General features: G+C 41.4%; 1 protein-coding gene across 4 annotated transcripts in view; it reads left to right on the top strand.

Moving 5' to 3' along the window:
- The window catches only part of SPON1 (spondin 1), a 261,347-nt gene that overhangs the window by 106,398 nt on the left and 134,419 nt on the right, over window positions 1-20,530 (top strand). For all 4 annotated transcript variants that reach the window (XR_015240990.1, XR_015240989.1, XM_086677913.1 and 1 more), the window contains exons 4-5: window positions 972-1,045; window positions 6,287-6,409. Coding sequence is in view for 2 of the 4 variants with exons in the window: in XM_086677913.1 (XP_086534039.1) it covers window positions 972-1,045; window positions 6,287-6,409 (197 nt within the window). In the remaining 2 variants the exon portion in view is untranslated. The remainder of the gene's footprint in view (window positions 1-971; window positions 1,046-6,286; window positions 6,410-20,530) is intronic.

Raw genomic sequence — 20,530 nt, 5'->3', positions numbered from 1 at the left:
CAGAGCCGTGCATACAGGGGCCCGTGCCTGGCTCTGCGATCACGTGACACAGGCGGATCATGTGACTGTATCATTCCCTCAGTGTGCCTTGCTGTAGTGGAGCTGATGATCCCTTTCTCTGTTAAGTAGGGCAAATCACAGTAAAAAAATTATGTTTTGATTGAGTAGCGTTTCTGAAGAAAATCAGTACAAAGGGCCAAGACCCACTGGCACTGTTTCATCGTTAAGTATTGTAGACTTCACGTTACAGGGACGCTGGGTTTCAGGATTCGACGTCTGCACGGCCAGCTGAAAACATACAGCAGAGTGGGTTAAAGGAGCAGTAGTATGTCTGTGCAGTCCTAGGTTAAGGAGAAAATACGTACTGGCCACAAGTAATTTTTCAACCTCCAGATATTCTTTCCAAATTCTAAGATCCTGTGTTTGACATGTTTAAGAGAGAAACGTAACAGCTGAAATTGTCTTTGTTCAGAATGTAGGAGACAGTGTCGTCTAGACTTTCAGGAAAGATAGAGAATGACATTTTCGGAACACATCAAAATATATTTTTAAATTCTTTTTTCTCCCCTTCAGGAAAGGGATTTGACATGCTTTTCTGATTTGAATTTGGTTGATCTATAAATGGCTTCCATCATTTGATACAAAACTAGAATAAAATGAGCCATTGAGAAAAGTTACTGAAAATGCCATTAGTTCTTTTAATATTAGCACCACCACTGACAACACAATAACTAACATTTATGGAGTGGCTTCTAAGTATGTTCTGTGCTCCTGACATGCATTTTTTGGATTTCATTCTCAGAGCAACCCCACGAGGTATGCATTATTATTAATGACAATTTTTCAATGGAGACACTGAGGCACAGAGAGTTGGGGACACTCACCCAAAGCCACACAGCCATAGGTGGCCGGGCAAGGATCTGACATGCCTCAAACCTGCTCTCCTCACCATTGTGCTGTTCTTCCAACAGGGCCAGCATTGTGCAGAAACGCATCATTTATTTTCAAGATGAGGGCTCTCTGACCAAGAAACTCTGTGAACAAGGTAAGAACTGCAAGTGGAGGAGGGCCAGGTAAATGGAAGGTGGCTCATTCAGTGCAACCGTCCAGTGGCAGGAATTAGCTGATTGTGCTGAGTTTCTCCAGGTTCAGCTTCCTCACGTAGCACTAATTTTTAATCTGGCTGTGTTCTGTGGATAATTGGATCTGCCTTAAGTTCTAATTACTCAGCTTGATTCCCTGGGTAGGAGATAATGTACCTTATATTGGTGTCGTCTTCTTATTTTTGTGAAACAGTGATTATTCTAAAGAGGTTTCTTGGAATAATTCACAAGATTTAATTAAGAAATGCACAATTGTGTACCTTTAAGATGCCTGTAATGATTCTCTGGAATAATCTCTAGAAGAACTTGTGTGGCACCTGGGCAGTATGGGGGGGGGGTGGATTTTCTCCAAGAAAGACAAGCAGGAGATGGGGTTGCCAAGGGAGCATTGACCTTATGATTCTACCACAGTCAAGGATATGGTCCATTGATTTGCAAGCTTATTGATGCCCTCTCCTTGGGTTGAAGGCATTCTAACAAAGCTCATAGAGATCAAGTAGATGGCGAGGTCAGAGGAGAGGCCTGGATTCCTATCCAGCCTGGGTTTGAATCCTGCCTCTGCCCTTCCTAGTTATCTGACTTAATATATGTATATAAGCACAGCGTCTTTGGCACATAGTAAGTGCTATATATATAAGTGTTAGCTATTGTTATCTGTATCCGATGCTTGTTTATTAATCTGTCATAAAAAATTAAGACCTTAAATATCTGAATGTGTTTAGAAGTCATTAGAGAACTAAATAAAAATAGAAAATGTTCTACGATTATACAGCTTGACTGTCTCATTTCTATTCATTTTTGCAGAATTTTTATTTGCATCTAGAGCAATGGGCATTTTGCAAAGAAATAATTTTCTCAAATTCTGGCAAATCATAAGCTACTAAGAAAAAGAAAGGTTGATAAAGGTATTCTGGGAAAATAATAATAATAATAGCTAATATTTTTCAAGTGCTTGCTATATGCCGGGCACTATTCTAAGCACTTCACATGCCTTGCTCATGTGATCTGCACAAATATATCATCCCCATTTTATAGATGAGAAGCCTGAGACACAAAAAGTTTTAAAAGCTCACTTAGAATCATACAGCTAGTGGTCAAGGGCAGAGTTTGGACCTTAGAGCCAGTGCTCTTAACCACTGCCTTTCCATTGAAGGGGCCGTGTCTCAATTCATTATTGCCTTTGGTAGATCAAAGTGTACCAAAGCATAGCTCCCTATGCATGAGCTAGAGCAGAAACTAGGTCCTATGTGGAAGATGGTTCAGAAAGCATGAAAAAAGCAAAGGGAGAGAATTGGATGCTTTGCAGTGGAGACATACCTGTCATAGGGGCCAGAGAACTGGAACCCGAGGTCCCTGGTCAGCTTCCAGGTGGACATTTCCACACACGGCTTCGGGGACTTTCCTTTTCATATTTAATTGTCCATAGGGTCACTCAGCCTTTTTCCGAACAGAGGACACCTTGACTGTCAAGTCCCTTGGTTCATAAAGGACCAATCCCATTCCTGCCCCGTCTCTATGAGATGACACCAAGGTCCTGTGGGTTAGAGTTAGGGTGTTCTGGATCACACATTTACAAGCCACCTCTTGGTCTACACCCACAGATGGCTAATCACAGCCACTGTGGTATGATTTTGTTAGTTTGACATTCAGAGGACAGACTTATTTCTCAGAATTGAGGGTTCTTAGGAAACACTTCTCTGTCACCCTCGCATACTGACAGCAATCATTAACTACCGTGCACTTGCCAAAGCCTCAGCCCTGATGTTGTGTGAAGCCATACAAATATGCTAAGTTCTGCAGTTACAGTGTCAATCCAATGGTGTGCAAGTCTCTATGGTTATCACTTGTGAAGCAGAGATCCTATCGAAATGACGAAACATGCATATGTATAAAGAAACCGTTTTCCATCAGCACCTTGGTGGACAAAAAATAAAGGTCCTGCAGGCCCTGGGCTGAAGGATCATTACATGCAGTTGTGGACGATCCCCCCCCACCGACCCCACCTGAGGCAGCAGACCTATGAGGAAATCCAACAATTAGCAAAGCAGATCACATTAAGAAAGTCTTTAATTTATAAGCAGAGAGCAAAGGGATTTCTCTTAACTGTGTATGCCTACTTAATTATCTCCAGCTCTTTCATTAAGGTCTTTACATTCTTTCTTGCTTGGTAAGTCAAATCAAATCCATCAAGGAAGGGGGGGGAAAGAAACTAGTGTCTGTTATTTTTTCTCAGTTGAAGCTGCTCATCCATGGGGGAAAAATTAACAACAGTGAAGATAAAAGGCACTGGCAATCATTATTTTTTAAAAGAAACATAAAACATTAAGTTACTTACAATTAGGAACAGAGAAACATAAAATATTCAAAAAGGTGACCTATAATAACCACATGCGTGCACATGCTCACTTTAATACCATGTCACAAACGATGGAGAGAGACAGGGAGGGAACTCACAGAAGGGAGGAAACTGTGGGAGAAAAGGGATAAGGAGAAAAGACAGACTAAGGGGAGAGCTAAAAAGGAGGCTGATGGATGGAGGGTAGAAATGGAAGAGGGGGCAGCTCAGGAGATCAACATGGCAGGAAGTCATTGATGTTGGGTGAGGCTGGCTGTGGTTAGCAGAAGAGGGGTGAGTTGACGCTTGTTCTCACTGCCCTTTGAAAACCCGGTTCATTTTCAATTGGCTTTTCCTCATAGGAAACAGTATGTCTGTTTTTAGTTTCAAACTTAGAAATTTATTTTTTTTAATTGTTTAATGTTTATTTTTGAGAGGCAGAGAAAGACAGAGACAGAGACAGAGCGTGAGCAGGGGAGAGGCAGAGAGAGAGGAGACACAGAATCCAAAGCAGGCTCCAGGCTCTGAGCTGTCAGCACAGAGCCCAATGGGGGCTCGAACCCATGAGCTGCAAGATCACAACTTGAACCAAAGTCAGATGCCCAACAACTGAGCCACCCAGGCACCCCAAACTTTATTTTTTTTAATGGAAGCTAATTTTCCTTTGGAACTCCAAGAGGTTTATTATGAGTGTATTCCCCTGAACTCTTGGATATATCTTTAAGTTTACTGATATATCTGAAAGCCCTTTTGATCAGGTAAAGCTACCCATTGGCCTTATTTTGGTCTTTTGAGAGATTGCTCCCTCATTTAATAGTGCCTGGTAGCTACAATTATAACCCCAGCATCTATCTCTTAGCTTGGAATCCCTTTTTCAAAACTAAATTTAGTTTTTTTACAACATAGTTGGTCATAATAATGGAAATGTAAGAAGAAAAAGTCTTTAGGAGTTACTAACTTATGCTACCTTTCTGGAAATGTATGCAAAAAGAATTGTCCCTTAACTATCAAACTGGCTCACCTAGGAATCGTACCTAGGTTTCATGTGCATTAAGCAATGGAGAGTCTGCTCCTAAGCACAGACAATGCGCTGCCCTCTTCCAAACAAAAATAGCCAGACAGTGATTTCTATTTTGGGTGGTTTCAGACCTCTTCTTTGGTGCTGTTTAGAAATCCTGAAGCTATAAAGGCAGGTCATTTTTTAAATGCACCCTTCTTTACTTGAAAAAGCATAAAGAGAAACACACACACACACACACACACACACACACACACACACACACACACAAATTACTCTCATTGATAACTTAACGCAGACATGTCCAGCAGAAGGTCCTTCTGGGAGTGATACAGTACAAAGATTAAGAGCATGGGCTCTGGACTCCAAAAGACCTGAGCTCCGGTTCTGCCTGAAACACCTCCTATCCCTGTGACCTTGGGCTGGTTACCTAACAGTTTACTGACCTGCAAAAGGGTGTTAACTAGAGTACTTACCTCCTAGGGTTGCTAGGATGAAATAAGACAATGTACGGACATACAAGGACTCTCTACAATGTAGTGATTATTATAATATTTCATGCTTTCATCTCCATCCTAGAACCCAGAGTTCACTTCTTCTACCCATCACTGATTTTCTGTGTTCGAACCAAATGAACCCAGTGAATTCCACAAGGAAGACTTGTACAGTGCTCTTCCTGGCTCTCAAAAAGATTTTTATACTGTCATTGCTCTTTATATAATATTGACGAAAAATGTCCAACTTGCGAAAGGAACCTTTATGTTAATACCACTAGAGAAACTGAAGAAAAAGCAGTTGAAGCAAGTTGCATTTGTAGTCATTGTTTTCGTCTTGCAAGAAGCAGAACAGACTAAAAGCAACAATGCACAGTTAGGGATGTGGGCTTGACTATCAGAAACACTGAATTTATTCACGTAATCTCTCTTTCCCCACTTATCAGCTATTCACAGATAAAAATGGAGGCAGAGAGGGAATCTTGTTAAGTTTTTCCTGGCTGCCTCTATGCTCAGAAGTAAACCTAAACTTACGAACATTTTCCTAAACCCCACCCTTCCTAAGTCTCTGAAAGCTTGGTAAGAAGGGATGTGACTATATATGCATTTTATTTTATTTTATTTTTTAACTTTTTTTTCAACGTTTTATTTATTTTTGGGACAGAGAGAGACAGAGCATGAACGGGGGAGGGGCAGAGAGAGAGGGAGACACAGAATCGGAAACAGGCTCCAGGCTCTGAGCCATCAGCCCAGAGCCTGACGCGGGGCTCGAACTCACGGACTGCGAGATCGTGACCTGGCTGAAGTCGGACGCTTAACCGACTGCGCCACCCAGGCGCCCCTATATATGCATTTTAAAAAATAATTTCCAGCAATCTTTTATGTCTCTCTACTTGTTCTCACTGCTCTTCTGCAAAGCTGCTCCTTCTGGTCCTGGCAATTTGACCCCAGCAAACATTTCTTAGAGAAAACACACACGTGCATATTCCTCTTAAAATTTAGTGGAAAAATTGTATTGTGGGAAGAAAGGATAACTGAGAAAGTTTCATCCCTGGTTTCCCAAATATTCTGCCTTATTGGCCCCACAGGTCTCCTCACATTGTTAGAGCAAAAGTTCTGAGTCTTTTTTATTTGTAAAATATAATTACTATCCTTAGAGGTATATAAAAATCCTTTATAAACCCAAGTACTGGCCTGGTTCAGAGTGTTATTAATCAGAGAAAACTGCACCTTATCTTCTTTTCCCAAGTATGAAGGACAGGACAAGACAAGATGGCGCTGCCTTATAAGTGACCTGTATTTGCTTCCTAACTTAGTGACTCTCCTACTGTTTCAGATTCCATGTTTGATGGGGTGACGGACAAACCAATTCTAGACTGCTGCGCCTGTGGAACCGCCAAGTACAGACTCACATTTTATGGGAACTGGTCCGAGAAGACGCACCCAAAGGATTACCCTCGTGAGTAGAGTAGCTACTTTATGGATTGGGGGAAGGTGTGTGGTGTAGTTCTGTCTGGCTGTGGGATACACCAGCCAAAGTGTGTCAGGTCTGCTCGCTTTTACCAACTGACTCATGAAATGCACATTCCCACAAAGTGAATTCATTGAGGCTAGCCGATAATACTGTTATGCTTTTTGCTTCTTTGCATAGTGTTGTTCTGATCTGTGATTTAAAAAAATATTCCTAAGGTCATGCTGCTTATCTTCAGGTCAAGCATTTGGTAACATCAGTCCCTGCAAAGTGGCTTTCTCCACAAATTATACAATAGATCTATATGTGCTGGGAATAGCTGGCAAAAGGGACCTGCTCTTGACTCCACAGATCAAGGTCAACAAACGTTCGGCATCCTCAAACATAATGGTGGTCTATCTGCACACCCTTTCTCTACTGATTCCAGATACCACCCTAGAATCCCTCATGCCACCATGCTCCAGAGAGCCAAAAGCAATCCATGAGAGTTGTCAGGAGGCCCCAAACTTGCCATTTTGGGGTAGATCCTTAAGCAGGACCCTACCAACTCCCTTTTCTCTTGTCATTGTCTCAACAAATGCCTAGCATGTGCCAGGCACTGTGCTAAGCTCTAGCGATATTCTGGTGAACTAAAAGAGACATGACCCACATTCTTGTGCAACTCAGAGATTAGTGGGGAGACAGACACTAATCGAATAATCACACACAAAACTGTGAAAACTCTAACAACGAATAGTGGACCTACTGTGTGCCGAGCACTGTTACATATGTCACGTCATTTAACCCTCAGAATAACCTGTTTTTGTGGATGAGCTCACTGGATATCAGAGAGATGTCATGACTTGCCCACAATCAGCTGTAAGTTAGTAGCGGACCCAAAATTCGAAAAGGGGTTGTTGGCCTCCTTGTCCTGCCTCTCAATTGGACTCTGTCTTTAAGACCCAGTGACGCTCATTCTCGCCAACTGTGGGTGGTAGGATGTTGGTGTGGCTCAGTGGGTGGCACTGAGCATGATTTTTCTGTTCATTGTCTGTTTTATTGTTCATTTCGCTCTGGAGTTGCCACAGCTGGGCAAAATGAGTGAGACTGGAAGAAAGAGATTCAAAGGAGGGACTGAAGTCAGCCCCTAAAGACGGGGAGCAAAGGGTCTGCGGTTGGGACTTAAGTAGACCTGCTCCAGACCAGAGCCTCCGTGCTCCCCAAGCAGCCCACCCAGCGGGTACTTGGCAGATCAAAAGACCTATTGTTTAACTTTACCCGCATGTAATCAGGACTTGGGATCTTAGAAGCTCCTCACTAGTTTCTTCTTCTCACTCTGGGATACAGCTTGATCTGCTTCAGCTGGTGTGGGAGACCTGCGTGAACAAAGTTGGAATCTGCCTGGCGGGGAAGAAACCACTTGGAACAAATATGAAGGATAAAAATTTCCTCCAGTGCCAGCCCAGAGGAAATAAAATGTTAAGGGCCCATCACTTATCTTTCGTAATCCTAAGGAGCTTCTTGTTCTTTTCTAGTCTGATGCTGTTATTTCCCAGAATTCAAACAAAAAAAAAACAAATACAAAAAAAAAAAAAAAAAAAAAAAGGCACAGACCATTGTTTGTGGGTCTTCGGGCCAAATCAAGTACAAATCTATATCAGGTTTCAGTGAAGTTGTTGGGAGTTTCTTAATAAATAAAGCAGACATGTGTTCTAGATCCCTCAGGATTGTTCCAGTGTCACATGTCAGCGTGTCTTAATTTTTGGTTGGAAAAATTTCGTCACTATGTACAGAAGAGTGTGATCACATCAGACTGTGATTATTTCTTCAGGAGTCTTCTCCATCACAGAGAGAAGTCTTTCAGGAATAAAACCATGACATTCTCGTCTTCCATTTAGTGCCTTGGGAGTGGCTTCCCAAGTACTGTGTGCTGATTGCTGAACTCAGTAGCATCCACTATGACTTGGGAGGCAGGTTTCTAGCCCACATCTAGTCACTATGGCCAACACTGATGAGGAATTGTAGGCCAGACCTTCCTTGGAGGGACAGGATGGACTTGTATACTCAGAGGATTGGAGCCAATCGAAAGGGCACAGAGAGGGTCTAATAAGGACTTTGAAAATTCAATGCTGGCAAAGTGATTTCTACTAATCTTAGGTAACAGATGATTTCCCTTTGGCTGCTCCAGGGAAGATTTTTGTCTTGATTAATCCACCCTTGCCATTAAGCCCAATTAAGCCATGGTGCTTCCCAACAATAGTAGAAACTGATAGTTATCAAGTCTCCCTTCTCTTTATTAATTACTTATCCAAAATACCCCTTTCTCCACAATGATCTCAGAGCAGCAGTTCCCAAGCTTTTTCATTTCAAGATGCTTTTTACATGCTTAAAAATTATTGAGAACTTCAATATCCTTTTGCTTATATGGGTATTTTGCAATATTCACCAAATCAAAAATTAAAACAAGTTTAAAAATATTACTTATTAATGAATTTAAAACATAACATATAATGAATTACCAATAATAAACCCATTACGTGTTAACATATTTCATGAAAATTGCTATATTATCTAAAACAAAAGAAATTTAGCGAAAGAGCATCATTGTTTCACATTTTTGCAAATCTCTTTAATATCTTGCTTAATTCGAAGACACCTAGAGTGTCATATCTGCCTCTGCATTCTCCCTGTTATGGTATTTTCTTGGTTGAAGTATATGAGGAAAATTCTATCTCACCCAAATATGTAACTGGAAAAGGGAAGAATATTTTAATAACTTTTTCATTAATTACAGATAATCTTCTTTGATACTACACCAAAACTCTACAAATGGTAGTTTCTTTTTTTTTTAATCTTTATTTATTTTTGAAAGAGAGAGAACACAAGCAGGAGGGGCAGAGAGAGAGAGGGGCGGGGACAGAAGATCCAGAAGCGGGTTCCGTGTTGACAGCATAGAGTCCAACGCGGGGCTCAAATTCATGAAGCACAAGATCGTGTCCTGAGCTGAAGTCTGACACTTAACTGACTGAGCCCCACAGGCCTCCAACACTCCTCCTTTCTTAAAGGATAATTACAGTGTAGAATATGAAAAACTATCAGTGAACTTGTACTCTGTTATATTAAAATACATTGGTTTGCACTTTGGAAGGATCTTTTACAAGCGAATGATTTTGTAACATCATACGTTGGTCATTTAAAAAACCTTGGCTTACTGAGTTATGCCGATGGTCCAGATGTTGAGATATTGCACTGTACAATCTCAAAAATCGCATTCATTAATATCACTTTCAGAAAAGTGCTGAAGTATTGGAAAGCTATCAAATTCATAGTAACAGACACAAGTTTTCCAAAATTCTAAGGTTTGCTTGAAAGTTCAAATTTTATCGTTGGCAACAGATACTGTCAGTTGTTTTCCTTGAAATGGCAGGCTCTCTTCATTTTTGAGAACACGTCTGCCACATTCTCCAGTCTGAATAACCATAATTTGTCTGTCACTTGTTCTTTCTTTTTTTTTATTAAAAATTTTTTAATGTTTATTTATTCTTGAGAGAGAGAGAGAGAGAGAGAGAGACAGAGTGTGAGCAAAGGAAGGGCAGAGAGAGAGGGAGACACACAATCTGAAGCAGGCTCCAGGCTCTGAGCTGTCAGCACAGAGCCCGATGCGGGGTTCGAACTCACGGACCACGAGATCATGACCTGGGCCAAAGTCGGACGCCTAACCGACTGAGCCACCCAGGCACCCCTGTCATTTGTTCTTTCAAGTAAAAGTGATGTTTAGGAAAATAAACGTGTCCAGTGACCTCCAGAAATGCAGAAGAGCATTTATTTACACAGGACAATCACAGCACCTGGGTATCTATGCAAGTGCTTTATGCACTGTTTCTCATTTAGTCACATGGAATAGGAAAACAATGTGTACTCAGAAGGTACAGAGGTTTCATAAAATTAATAATTTGTAGCGTTTCATCTAAAACATTCTTCAGTGAAGCTGGCTCTTTAAACGGTTTGCTGCGGGTCCTGGCATTGAGGAGCACACTGCTGACAGGTCGAGGCCACTTCTTTGATTGGCACTAAGTGACAGCAGTTTCGTTCAGCACCACTTTTGCACCATCAGGGTGAATGTCAACATGTTGCAAAAGGCAAATGTCTTTGCATTCCTATGAAAAGAGTTTGCACCTCACAGATCCCCTGCAAGGGCCTCAGGGTGCCCAGAGGCCTGGAGGCCACACTTTGAGAGCCTCCACAATAGGGTAACAGAGCAACCTAGGGTGTCTGACCTTCAGTTTGGGGTAACTTGCCCTTGAGAATTCTCATCAGGCTCTACAAGAGGATTGGGCAATGCCCTTGTGTTTTGTACCATCTTCTCAACCACTATACAAGATGGTTTGTTCCAAATGCTGTTTCTGGGGTTCCACTTCTTAGAGAACCAAGTACTCTGCATTCATGACACCCCACCCCACCCCGGGAGAGGCTAGGTGAGGTGAAATAAGGAAGGGCAAGGGGATGGACGGCCCCCGTGACTTCCGACATTCCCTCTCTATTGCGATGCCATAAATCTCTGCTGGCCATCTGGAAATGGCAAAATCCTTTTAAAATACCCCCAACTGGGTAGTACCTAGAAATCCATTTTAAGGCTGAATCATGCAAGTTTTACCTCCTAATTTTATGAGTGGAAGAAAAAAAAAAAAAAAAAAAAACCCGAAGCACAAAGTTAAGGGCTCAGATCACATAGCCAGAGAGTTTCAGAAACAAAATCAAAGCTCAGATCTCCTGATTCCCTTTTGCCTCTTCTAGGGGCTGTTGCAAGGCTGTCTTCTCTCCTCTGCAGTGAAATTCAATGCCTTATACACAAAGCATCTTTTAAGCATCTGCTGTACTAACGTGGACTCAACGGATACCAAATTCCAAACAGCTTTGCCCTACTGTACAAAGACCTACTCTGTAGAGATCCTAACTGAGAAGTCAGAAACAGAAGGTCTGGATTCACTGACCCTGGACGGAGTTCCAGAACCCTGGAGTGTTGGGAGAAGTGCAAGCCCCACCCACCCCCTAGCCTACCAATGTCTGTCGTCAGCAGTGCCCAGAAGCTTTCCAGGAGGTTGTGTCTTTTATAGGAACATGGTGACCGGACAGGGTAACCTCAGGGATGTCCAAAGGGGTTGGAGCCATGTTCATTCTTGGCCAGGGCATCGAGAGGCGCCTAACAGATGCTGATTCTCTTTGCTCCCTTGCTCTAAACACAGCTCCTAGGTTCTTTGACAAATGCCTCCACCCTGTAGAGACTCTGTAATGTCCCTTGACAATGTAAACAGCATAACTTCCCCCATTTTTTTTTTTTTAACGTTTATTTATTTTTGGGACAGAGAGAGACAGAGCATGAACGGGGGAGGGGCAGAGAGAGAGGGAGACACAGAATCGGAAACAGGCTCCAGGCTCTGAGCCATCAGCCCAGAGCCTGATGCGGGGCTCGAACTCACGGACCGCGAGATCGTGACCTGGCTGAAGTCGGACGCTTAACCGACTGCGCCACCCAGGCGCCCCAACTTCCCCCATTTTTGATATGGTATCGGTTTTAACACTGCTTAACAAATATGTATTGATGAAAAGAACATTTTTTCCAGGAGCCAATTAATTTTTTTTTCATTTAACGACACATTGCCTAAAATATGAACTTGGCCACTGGGAAATATACTCTACAGAATCAAAGTTAATTTCACAATGAAACTCAGCCATATTTTCCATTGGGTCATGTTACTTAAAAATTCTTAGTTATTAAATCTAATCACATCAAAGAACACCACTCCAACCCTTGGCAACTCCTCTCATTTCTTCCTATGTTCATCCACATACAGGGTTTCACATTTGGAAACATTGCATCCTACTTTGTGCATTTGGTTTGGTTTCCATAGTTCTAATTCGTTACATCAGCTTGCTCTAAACCACTTATCTAACTTCATTTTACTGAACATCTAGGTGATGTCAGGATTTTTTGCTAACATAGAAAGCACTACAATAAAAAAGAAAGAAAGAAAAAAAGAAAAAATGTAGTAAAGTCTTCTTCCACCCTTTCTCCTTTCTTTGAATCATTTCCTTGAAATAATTTCCCAAGAGTAAGACTACCAGATCAAAGGATATGGACTTTTTTTGACTCTTGAGACATTTTGCTGGATTCTTCTCCAAAACATTTGTATCAGTTCACCATGTAACCAATAGTGAGTAAATATATCTCTTTCTCCCCGGCCTCCTCGGCATTTAACTAAACATTTTCTGTTTGGGTTTTGCCAATTAATGGTTATAACAAATTAATCTTATTATCTTAAATTGGCATTGGTTTAATTAATAACATACTGGAATCTTTCTTCATGCCTATTGTATTTGCCTTTAAAACCACTAGGGCATTGACAGGAATCAAGTCTGATTTTGCTCATTATCTCTCCAGGACCTAGCTCATTGTCTGGCACACTGAAAGCCTCTAAAGAAGAAGGAAGGAAGGAAGGAAGGAAGGAAGGAAGGAAGGAAGGAAGGAAGGAAGGAAGGAAGGAAAGAAGGAAGGAAGGAAGGAAGGAAGGAAGGAAGGAAGGAAGGAAGGAAGGGAGGAAGGAAGGAAGGAGAAAAGGAAGGGGAAGCAGTTATGAGCAAGGAAGAGAGTGGAGGGAGATGAACAATGAGAAGGCACTGAAGAGGCTGGGGCAGGAGAGAGAGGACCCTATGTGGCTGCTAAGTGGGGAGCAGATTAAATGGTGCTGGTGGCTTTTGGGAAGGTGGATTAGGAGGATATTACAGTGATGGTGCTAGCTCAGACTAAGGCAGCAGACATGTGATAGAATGAATGAATGGACTTGAGATATCTTTTAGAGGTAGATTCTGTCGTGGATTCAATGTGGAGGAGTGACAGAGGAAAACATCAAAACTGATGAGCCAGGTTTCTGGCTTGGAAGTAGAAGTACTCTTTCTTCTTAAAATATTCTTCAGTGTTATTGTCTATTTTTATAAGTGATTGTGAAATCATTTTATCAAATTCTGTAAAGGATTCTGTCAGAATTTTAAATGGGATTGCATTGAATCCCTAAATTACTTTTGGAAGAATTGTTAGCTGTGTAATATTGAGCTTGCTCAGTTTCTTCCCATTTATGAATAAGACGATTTGTGGGTTTCCACGGCTCAGTGTCTAGAACGGTGATGAGTCATAGGTGGACCATAGGTCTCCTCTAGATCTAACTTCAGAAGCAAAATGAAACATTTAACAAATAATCCCACTCCTTCCTACCATCACAGGGAAATCCCTCTCTAAGCCCATCAGCACCCCCCAGTGGAGCGACCACCAGGCTGAGTATGAATAGAGTACGTCACCAGGAATTAGAATTTGGTACCAAGTACACGTGTAACGATACACAGTTTCAGTGAACGATGGGGCAAAAGAGAAAGGAATAAATAGCTTCTTTCCGCCTTTTTCTCCTCTCTTCCCTCCATCTGTCTGGGAAGTCTTACTGCAACAACTCGCTGTTTTCTGCACTGGGAATAGGGAAGGAAAGTCAGTTAGTCTGGTCTTCCAGCTAAACGTGGCAGGTTGAATGCAAACATTAATTTATGATCTTTCCTTAGATTCCGTAAAGATAGCACTAGGTGAATAAAAAATAAATAAACTCACAAAGACAAGAAAAGAGGAAAGCCATACAAGAGATACTGCCAAAATCTGGGAAGCTGGACTAGTGGCAACCGTCAGCAGAGCAAAGAAGGATGGAGCCAATACCCCCAGAGAGGGCGACACATAAGAACCAAGACAACTAATTGCACGGAACACAGGAATAGCCTCAGGAGCCAAGTGTTCAGCACAATGAACGGGAAGCATAACATCGTGAAATATTAGAATAATGGGAATAGGAACAACCCTAAATGCATCCAGAAAAACAGACAACAAGCAAAGAATCGGGCCTCTTTAGAACAACACAAAAGCTATAAAACGATGGGGTGATGCCACATTTCAGACTTAATGGTTATAAATTCTGAGGGGGGCTCAGCCTGGAGACCAGGCTAAGACAGAGCAGCTTCTATCTCCATGTGCTGGTTGGGTTTCTTTCTGGATCACTTTTTCATCAAAGTTTCTTTATTTTGGTAAGAGAGTAGGTAATAGAATATTTCTGCTTTTGTATTTACAGAATTTGTTCTGTTTGTTTTTTTCATGGCCTCATATATGTTTACTTGAGAAAGACTTTTTTCTTATTCCATCTTATTCCGTCTTATGGCATCTTATTCCAACGTGCCGAAGGATATGTTATTTATTTCATGGCACGTGAGCGTCCTTGGTCCATTCAAGGCCCCTCTGGCTTTATTTGTTTTTGTTACATTCCATTTACCCCACATATGATTACTGTCATAATAGAATCTTTCTGCCATCTTATTTTATATTTCCTGATTATAATTTCTTTTTGTTTCTTCATTTAACCACTTCTTTCCATTGCCTGCATTAGGTTTTCTTCTGCTGGTTTAAACATTATTTGATTCATTTTGTTTTTGTTGTGCTTGTGGTGGTCGCCTTTAATTTAAAACACATACTTATGCTGATTTATCTGCATTGATTTCATAAACATTTCAATATTTGTCTTCCCCTGAACAAAACAAGAATGCTGGCATGCTCTCAGATTCCTTTGGTCTCTACCGTCCCTCTCTACCCAAGCACACATTCATATTGATTATTTTCTAGGATGGCTTTTGATCTCTCCTTTATTTCCATGTCTCTGGTAGTCCCAGTCTCTGTGTTTCTGAAGTTTCCCAGTGTTGAGGTCAGAGGAGTGTGGAGTGGGTACTTAGTTCCCCGTCTCATCAGGAAACAGCAAGAAACTTGCAGGGGGTTTTGTTTACAGTTTTCAATCCATTTAATTCTTGGCAATATCTGTGCTTCCTGCTATATTATGGTAAGTTTAATTATGTTTTTTCAGGCTTACTACTTTATCATTTCTTCTTAATTGTTCATATTCTGATAATGGGGTCTTAACACCTTGATCTAAAATTGTATACTTATCATTTCTCCTTGATTTTTAACAGATTGTTTTCTATTTTTGCTGTGTCTTTGGAACCTGTAGACATAATGGTCATTATATCCTCATTATTAGCTTTGACTTTCAACATTGCATAATTAATGTAATTAGCTGGCTTTAATAACTTTTGCCTTAAATTCAGTCGTGCCTGAAACCCCACCTGCTTTTCCTTCACTTTAATTAATTTATCTTTTCAGTGTTTTTTAAATTTTTTTCTTATTTTTAGACTTTCTAAGCCTTGTAAGGATTTTCCAGTAAATTATTGTATTTATCCAAAAATGCTTTCGCATTTTTCTTTTTTTTTTTTTTTTTTTTTTTGGTTTTGGGATTTTTTGGGTTTTTGTTTTTGTTTTTGTTTTGGCCAGGGTGCTCCATTCCTCAGATCTGTCTTCTTTTGTATCTTTTCCTGTCTGTCTCTGTGCTCTGAATGTTTCCTCCTAGTGCATTTTTCTGTTTAGTTCCCTATAGCACCCCGTTGCCCGCTGTACCTGTGTTATCATTGTTTGCTCCTTCACACTCCTTCCTCCCACAATGAGCTCTCCTGAAATAGGTGTATTTAAAAAACAGATTGCAACTATTCTCTGACTTCTGCGTTTATTCTCATTTCATTCCACAGTTTACTGCTTCCACGGCCCCACCCCCACCTCACCCTGCACCCAGGTTCTTAATTCAGAGTTCTGCTCTCATACAGCCAAACATTTTTAATAGTTTAAAATCATTTCTCCCCCTTTTACTCCTCTTTCCTTGAGTGATGATTATGACTGCTATTTCTGAAACCTTTGCCTCAGACTATTTTATTGGCATTTAAATGGGACTTGAAATTGGAAGGTTCCGGCCTCTCGCGCTGTCTCCCTCCTGGAAGTCCACAGACTATTTCTTGAGCATACCCTTTCCTAAATAAGACATGCCTGCACTGGATTGACCATAGACTATTATATTTTATATACAGTATTACTGTCCTTGTGTCTATCAAGGTAAAGTCTCATTACCAACGATAGAGGTAAATTAATTTATTGATAACTTACTTGCCATTTACTCCTGCTGGTTGGCGGTTCAAAGAGCATATGGCTCCTGCGTCTCATTCATGAAGCTTAAACGGCCACCTGTTTGGAACTGATTTGAGGAGGAAGAAAGATTGGATTCATTGGCAAGTCATGGATCAGTTATTATGTAAGCTCTAATGCCGCCAGTTCCCCTGGCAAAATGGATGTGATTAACATTTAAGTATGACACCAACCCATGCATTTTTCATGTAGGATTTCCTTCAAACCTCTTTGCCGATACCCGTTTGGTGATTCCAAGAAATGCCTACTTTAACAATAAAGACTTCATTTTCCCTTTGCATGAAGATACTCTAAACTCTGAAAAGCTTTATGAAATTATAGGAGAGGGAATATACAAAGTCCATTAACCAACAGCATTGTGTGTGGTTACCCAGGAATTTGCACACAAAACTCTGCTACAGCTAATGGCGTTTATGTGCCTTAAGTTTTCCAAACAACAGAGCTGAAAAATAGACCCTCAAGAATTGCTTTATGCCAAGAAAGGGCAACTATTTATAATCACGAGTGGGGCTCTTTGCAAAGGTCTGTGCCAGGCACTACAGTCCTGGCAAACCTCCCTCCCAATTTGCAAGAACTCTGCTGTTTGGGGCTGGAAGTAAAGCATGAGTACAAAGAAATCCTTGCAGCTTTTTCCTAGCCTTGGTGAAATTCAGAGCGAAAGAACAAACATATAACAGGACAAAGGATATAGGAAATCACAGCACAAGCAGCCCGGCCTTATTTTTAGTAAAAAGGATTAGTAAGGGCCACCCTGCAGTAAAGCGGATTGCCTGTGATCAGGGAGTAGGATGGTTGTAATCTCTTTACTGTACCGCTGAGTTGATTGATTAAATTAAAAGTTGTGAGTCAAATGCCCCCAGAACCTCTTGGAGTCCTTCGGTCTCTGTATATTCATGTGATCCTAATGACCTTCCATTGGAAGGGAAAAGTGTGCGCTACCTGTAGGGAACACATGAAGAAAGGCTGGAGAGGAAGCTAACCCTTTTCACCACCGCCAGCAAGAGTTTAATTAAACTCTCTCGAACATAATAAGCTTGGTTCAATTTAAGAGCAACGTGTGCCATGTTTGCTTGCACATGGAGCTTCCCAGGGTCTTGCAGCTCAAGTGGAAAGAACAATGCGAAGCAGAAGGCTTTCTCTTCACATCTGGCTCCTCGAAATGGGGCTAAGAGGCTTTCTGGAGGCTTTTGCTGACTGGGACAGTTAGTGTTTACAGATGTGAGTAGCTTTCAGTCATTGAATGCAAATTGCATTTGCTTTGTTGCGCACACCCTGGGAAAACCAAGAGGAAGAAGAGGAATAATGTTCCTTTATCCGCCCACCCACATTGAGATTCAGGGCACAGTCTTTTCAGGTTTATTGGGTCCCTAAGCAACCTTTGAAGAGAGCTGTAGATCTGTCCGCTTGTCCCTACTGCAGCGGACATGGATTCATTTGGCTTTGCTTTTCAAGGCTCTGGTTCCATCTTTGGTCCATTGACTGAACTTTTAGGTAAACGTTTCTTGCTTGCAGACCTGAGTGGTTGGTTACCCAGCTCCTGGGCTAATTCTGCCTTCCTCTTACACTTTGTATTCGGAAGGTGAGCTCATCAGAAAAAAAAAAAAAAAACAAACAGTTAAAGAGGGCTAGTTTTCATCGTGAAGGCTAAAAGCCAGAAAAATAAGCTAACGCAGGAGGTGGGAGAGAGCAGTTTCCTCCTGCAACAGGGAATCTCAGCACCAAATATCAGAACACTGTGAGAGCTGAAAGAGCGTTTCTGTGGTGAGAAACACTGTTAAGTCAGGTTTCTCTTGCCCCAAAGACTGGCCAGTGGTCGGTGCTCCGCTAAACAGCAACATATACCGCGTACAGTGTGAACCATCATGGACCTGGAAGTCAGATCCCACTAGGGGTCTTGAATCTGACATTCACTTACAGGACCGTATGAAAATTGCTTAACCTCTCTGTGCCTCAGTTTGCTCGTTTGTAAAGCAGGGATGATCAAAGCACCTACCTCATGAAGCTGTTTTGAAAATGGGCCAGGATTCAAAGCTAAGTTCCTCTCTATTCATATGGAATAAATTCACCTAGGACCTTGGAAAAGACACCAACTAACCTTTTGAGCTCCCATTTTATGTAGTAAAACCAAAATCTACATCACTGGATTCTTGTAGGGGTAGATGAGTTAATATTCTAAAAACCCTTTAAAAAGGCTTGGCATCTAGTGAAAGCTCACAAAGTATTAGTCATGATTATTTTTAAATGAGATAACTCATAGATGGGTTTTTTGCTTAGTACCAGATACACAGCAAGTTCTGTGTTAACCTGGCCAAAATGTGCTTATTTCTGAACTTGTCATTATTCTCACCCACATTTCTGAACCTTAAAATAAGGACTTAGCTCTGATCTCACCTTGAAATCTTGGACATATCCTCTCATCTGATTGGCTACCCTCACCTGGTGAGAACTTCTGAAGTTTCCACCTGGCCTCTAAATTCTCTCCATGTCTTAGATGGAGAGAGGGCTGGGTTCAAGGTTCATTTTATCCCTAACTTAAATACTGACAAAGATGAATAGCCCCAAATTTAAAATTCAAAGATACTTGGAGCACCTGGGTGGCTCAGTCGGTTAAGTGTCCGACTTTGGCTCAGGTCATGATCTGGTGGTTTGTGAGTTCAAGCCCCACATCTGGTTCTGTGCTGACGGCTCGGAGCCTGGAGCCTGTTTTGGATTCAGTGTCTCCCTCTCTCTCTCTCTGCTCCTCCCCCGCTCACACTCTGTCTCTCTCAAAAATAAATAAACATTAAAATTCAAAGATACTTTACAAAAGAACTCCTACTGCAGATAGCCCAACCAACAGTGAGGAAATAGAGTTTGCATTTGTGACACTTTTCCCTCTCAGCAAGGAACTCAATAACAAATACAACATACATTTCACAATCAGCCAGGCAAACACATGGAACTAGTCAGCTAATCTTGATTACAAGTTAGTATTTACTGACTTGTGTTTTTGTAAATAAGCTAAGGGAAGTAAACAGAGTTTGAGATTTATGTGTTCTGTAATTTCTGTTGATCAAGATCAGTTTTACTTGGTTTCTCTTCCCTCTCCTCATCTCCCCCTACAAGCCCACACAAAAAAATTCTTAGGTGGGATTTGCCTCAGAGTATACAAGGCCTGAGCAGCACCTACCTAGACAAGAAGCAAAGCTGGGATGAGATAAGGAAACCACCTAGCTGTTAAGCTCAAAGACTCCTGGGGTCCACAGCATCCCTTGTAATGACATCAAGGAAATGTCACATAGGACACACTCTAAACCCTCTCTAAAGTCTACCTCAGTTCAGTGCATCTTACTTCCTTTAATCCATAAAAGATGGAAAAATCTCTCATATTCTCCTCAATTGGGGGGCATGCAAAGATAATTAGCATCTTCAGCGTACTGTGTATATTAGAAATAACATGGGCCAAACTTCCTATATGATCCTTTCCCTTACCTCCTCTTTCCTGTGTTCTCTTTGCTTTTCCTCACCTTCTACCATAGTTTCATGCTAGACCCCTGGAGAAGAGCATTGGAGTTGGTTGGGACCATCACTGTGTCCCCAGCTCCACCACAGTGTCTGATATAGAGCTAACGCTCAATATGTGTTATTCAGTGGGCTTGCTACAAACATCTTCTCCATTAAAAAAAATAATCGTAACTACTTAAAACAATCACAAGAAGGGGAAACGCGTCTATGCTAAAAATCTTATTAAGGTTACTCAGAATTCATATACACAAAACTCTGCTGGAGCCAACAGCATTTATGTGCTTAAAGTTTTCCAAACAATGAGTGGAAAATATACCCTGAAGAATTGTTTATGCCAAATAAGGCTGACTATTCATGGTCATGACTGAAATTGCTGCGTGTTTTCTGCCAGCCACTGCATTCCTGCCAAATATCCTCCCAATTTGCAAGGATTCTTGGGCTTCACATTGGAAATCAACCAGTAAAATGCCTCTTCAACCCAACTTACATGGGTCTTATTCTTCATCAGTACTTGCTGAGGCACCCTG

The sequence above is a fragment of the Puma concolor genome, chromosome D1 (genome assembly GCF_028749965.1).
Source record: "Puma concolor isolate L17-30 chromosome D1, mPumCon1.1.hap2, whole genome shotgun sequence".
Classification (NCBI taxonomy): domain Eukaryota; kingdom Metazoa; phylum Chordata; class Mammalia; order Carnivora; family Felidae; genus Puma; species Puma concolor.
The sequence above is the reverse complement of the archived record's forward strand: the minus strand, read 5'-3'. Positions and strand labels throughout refer to the sequence as shown.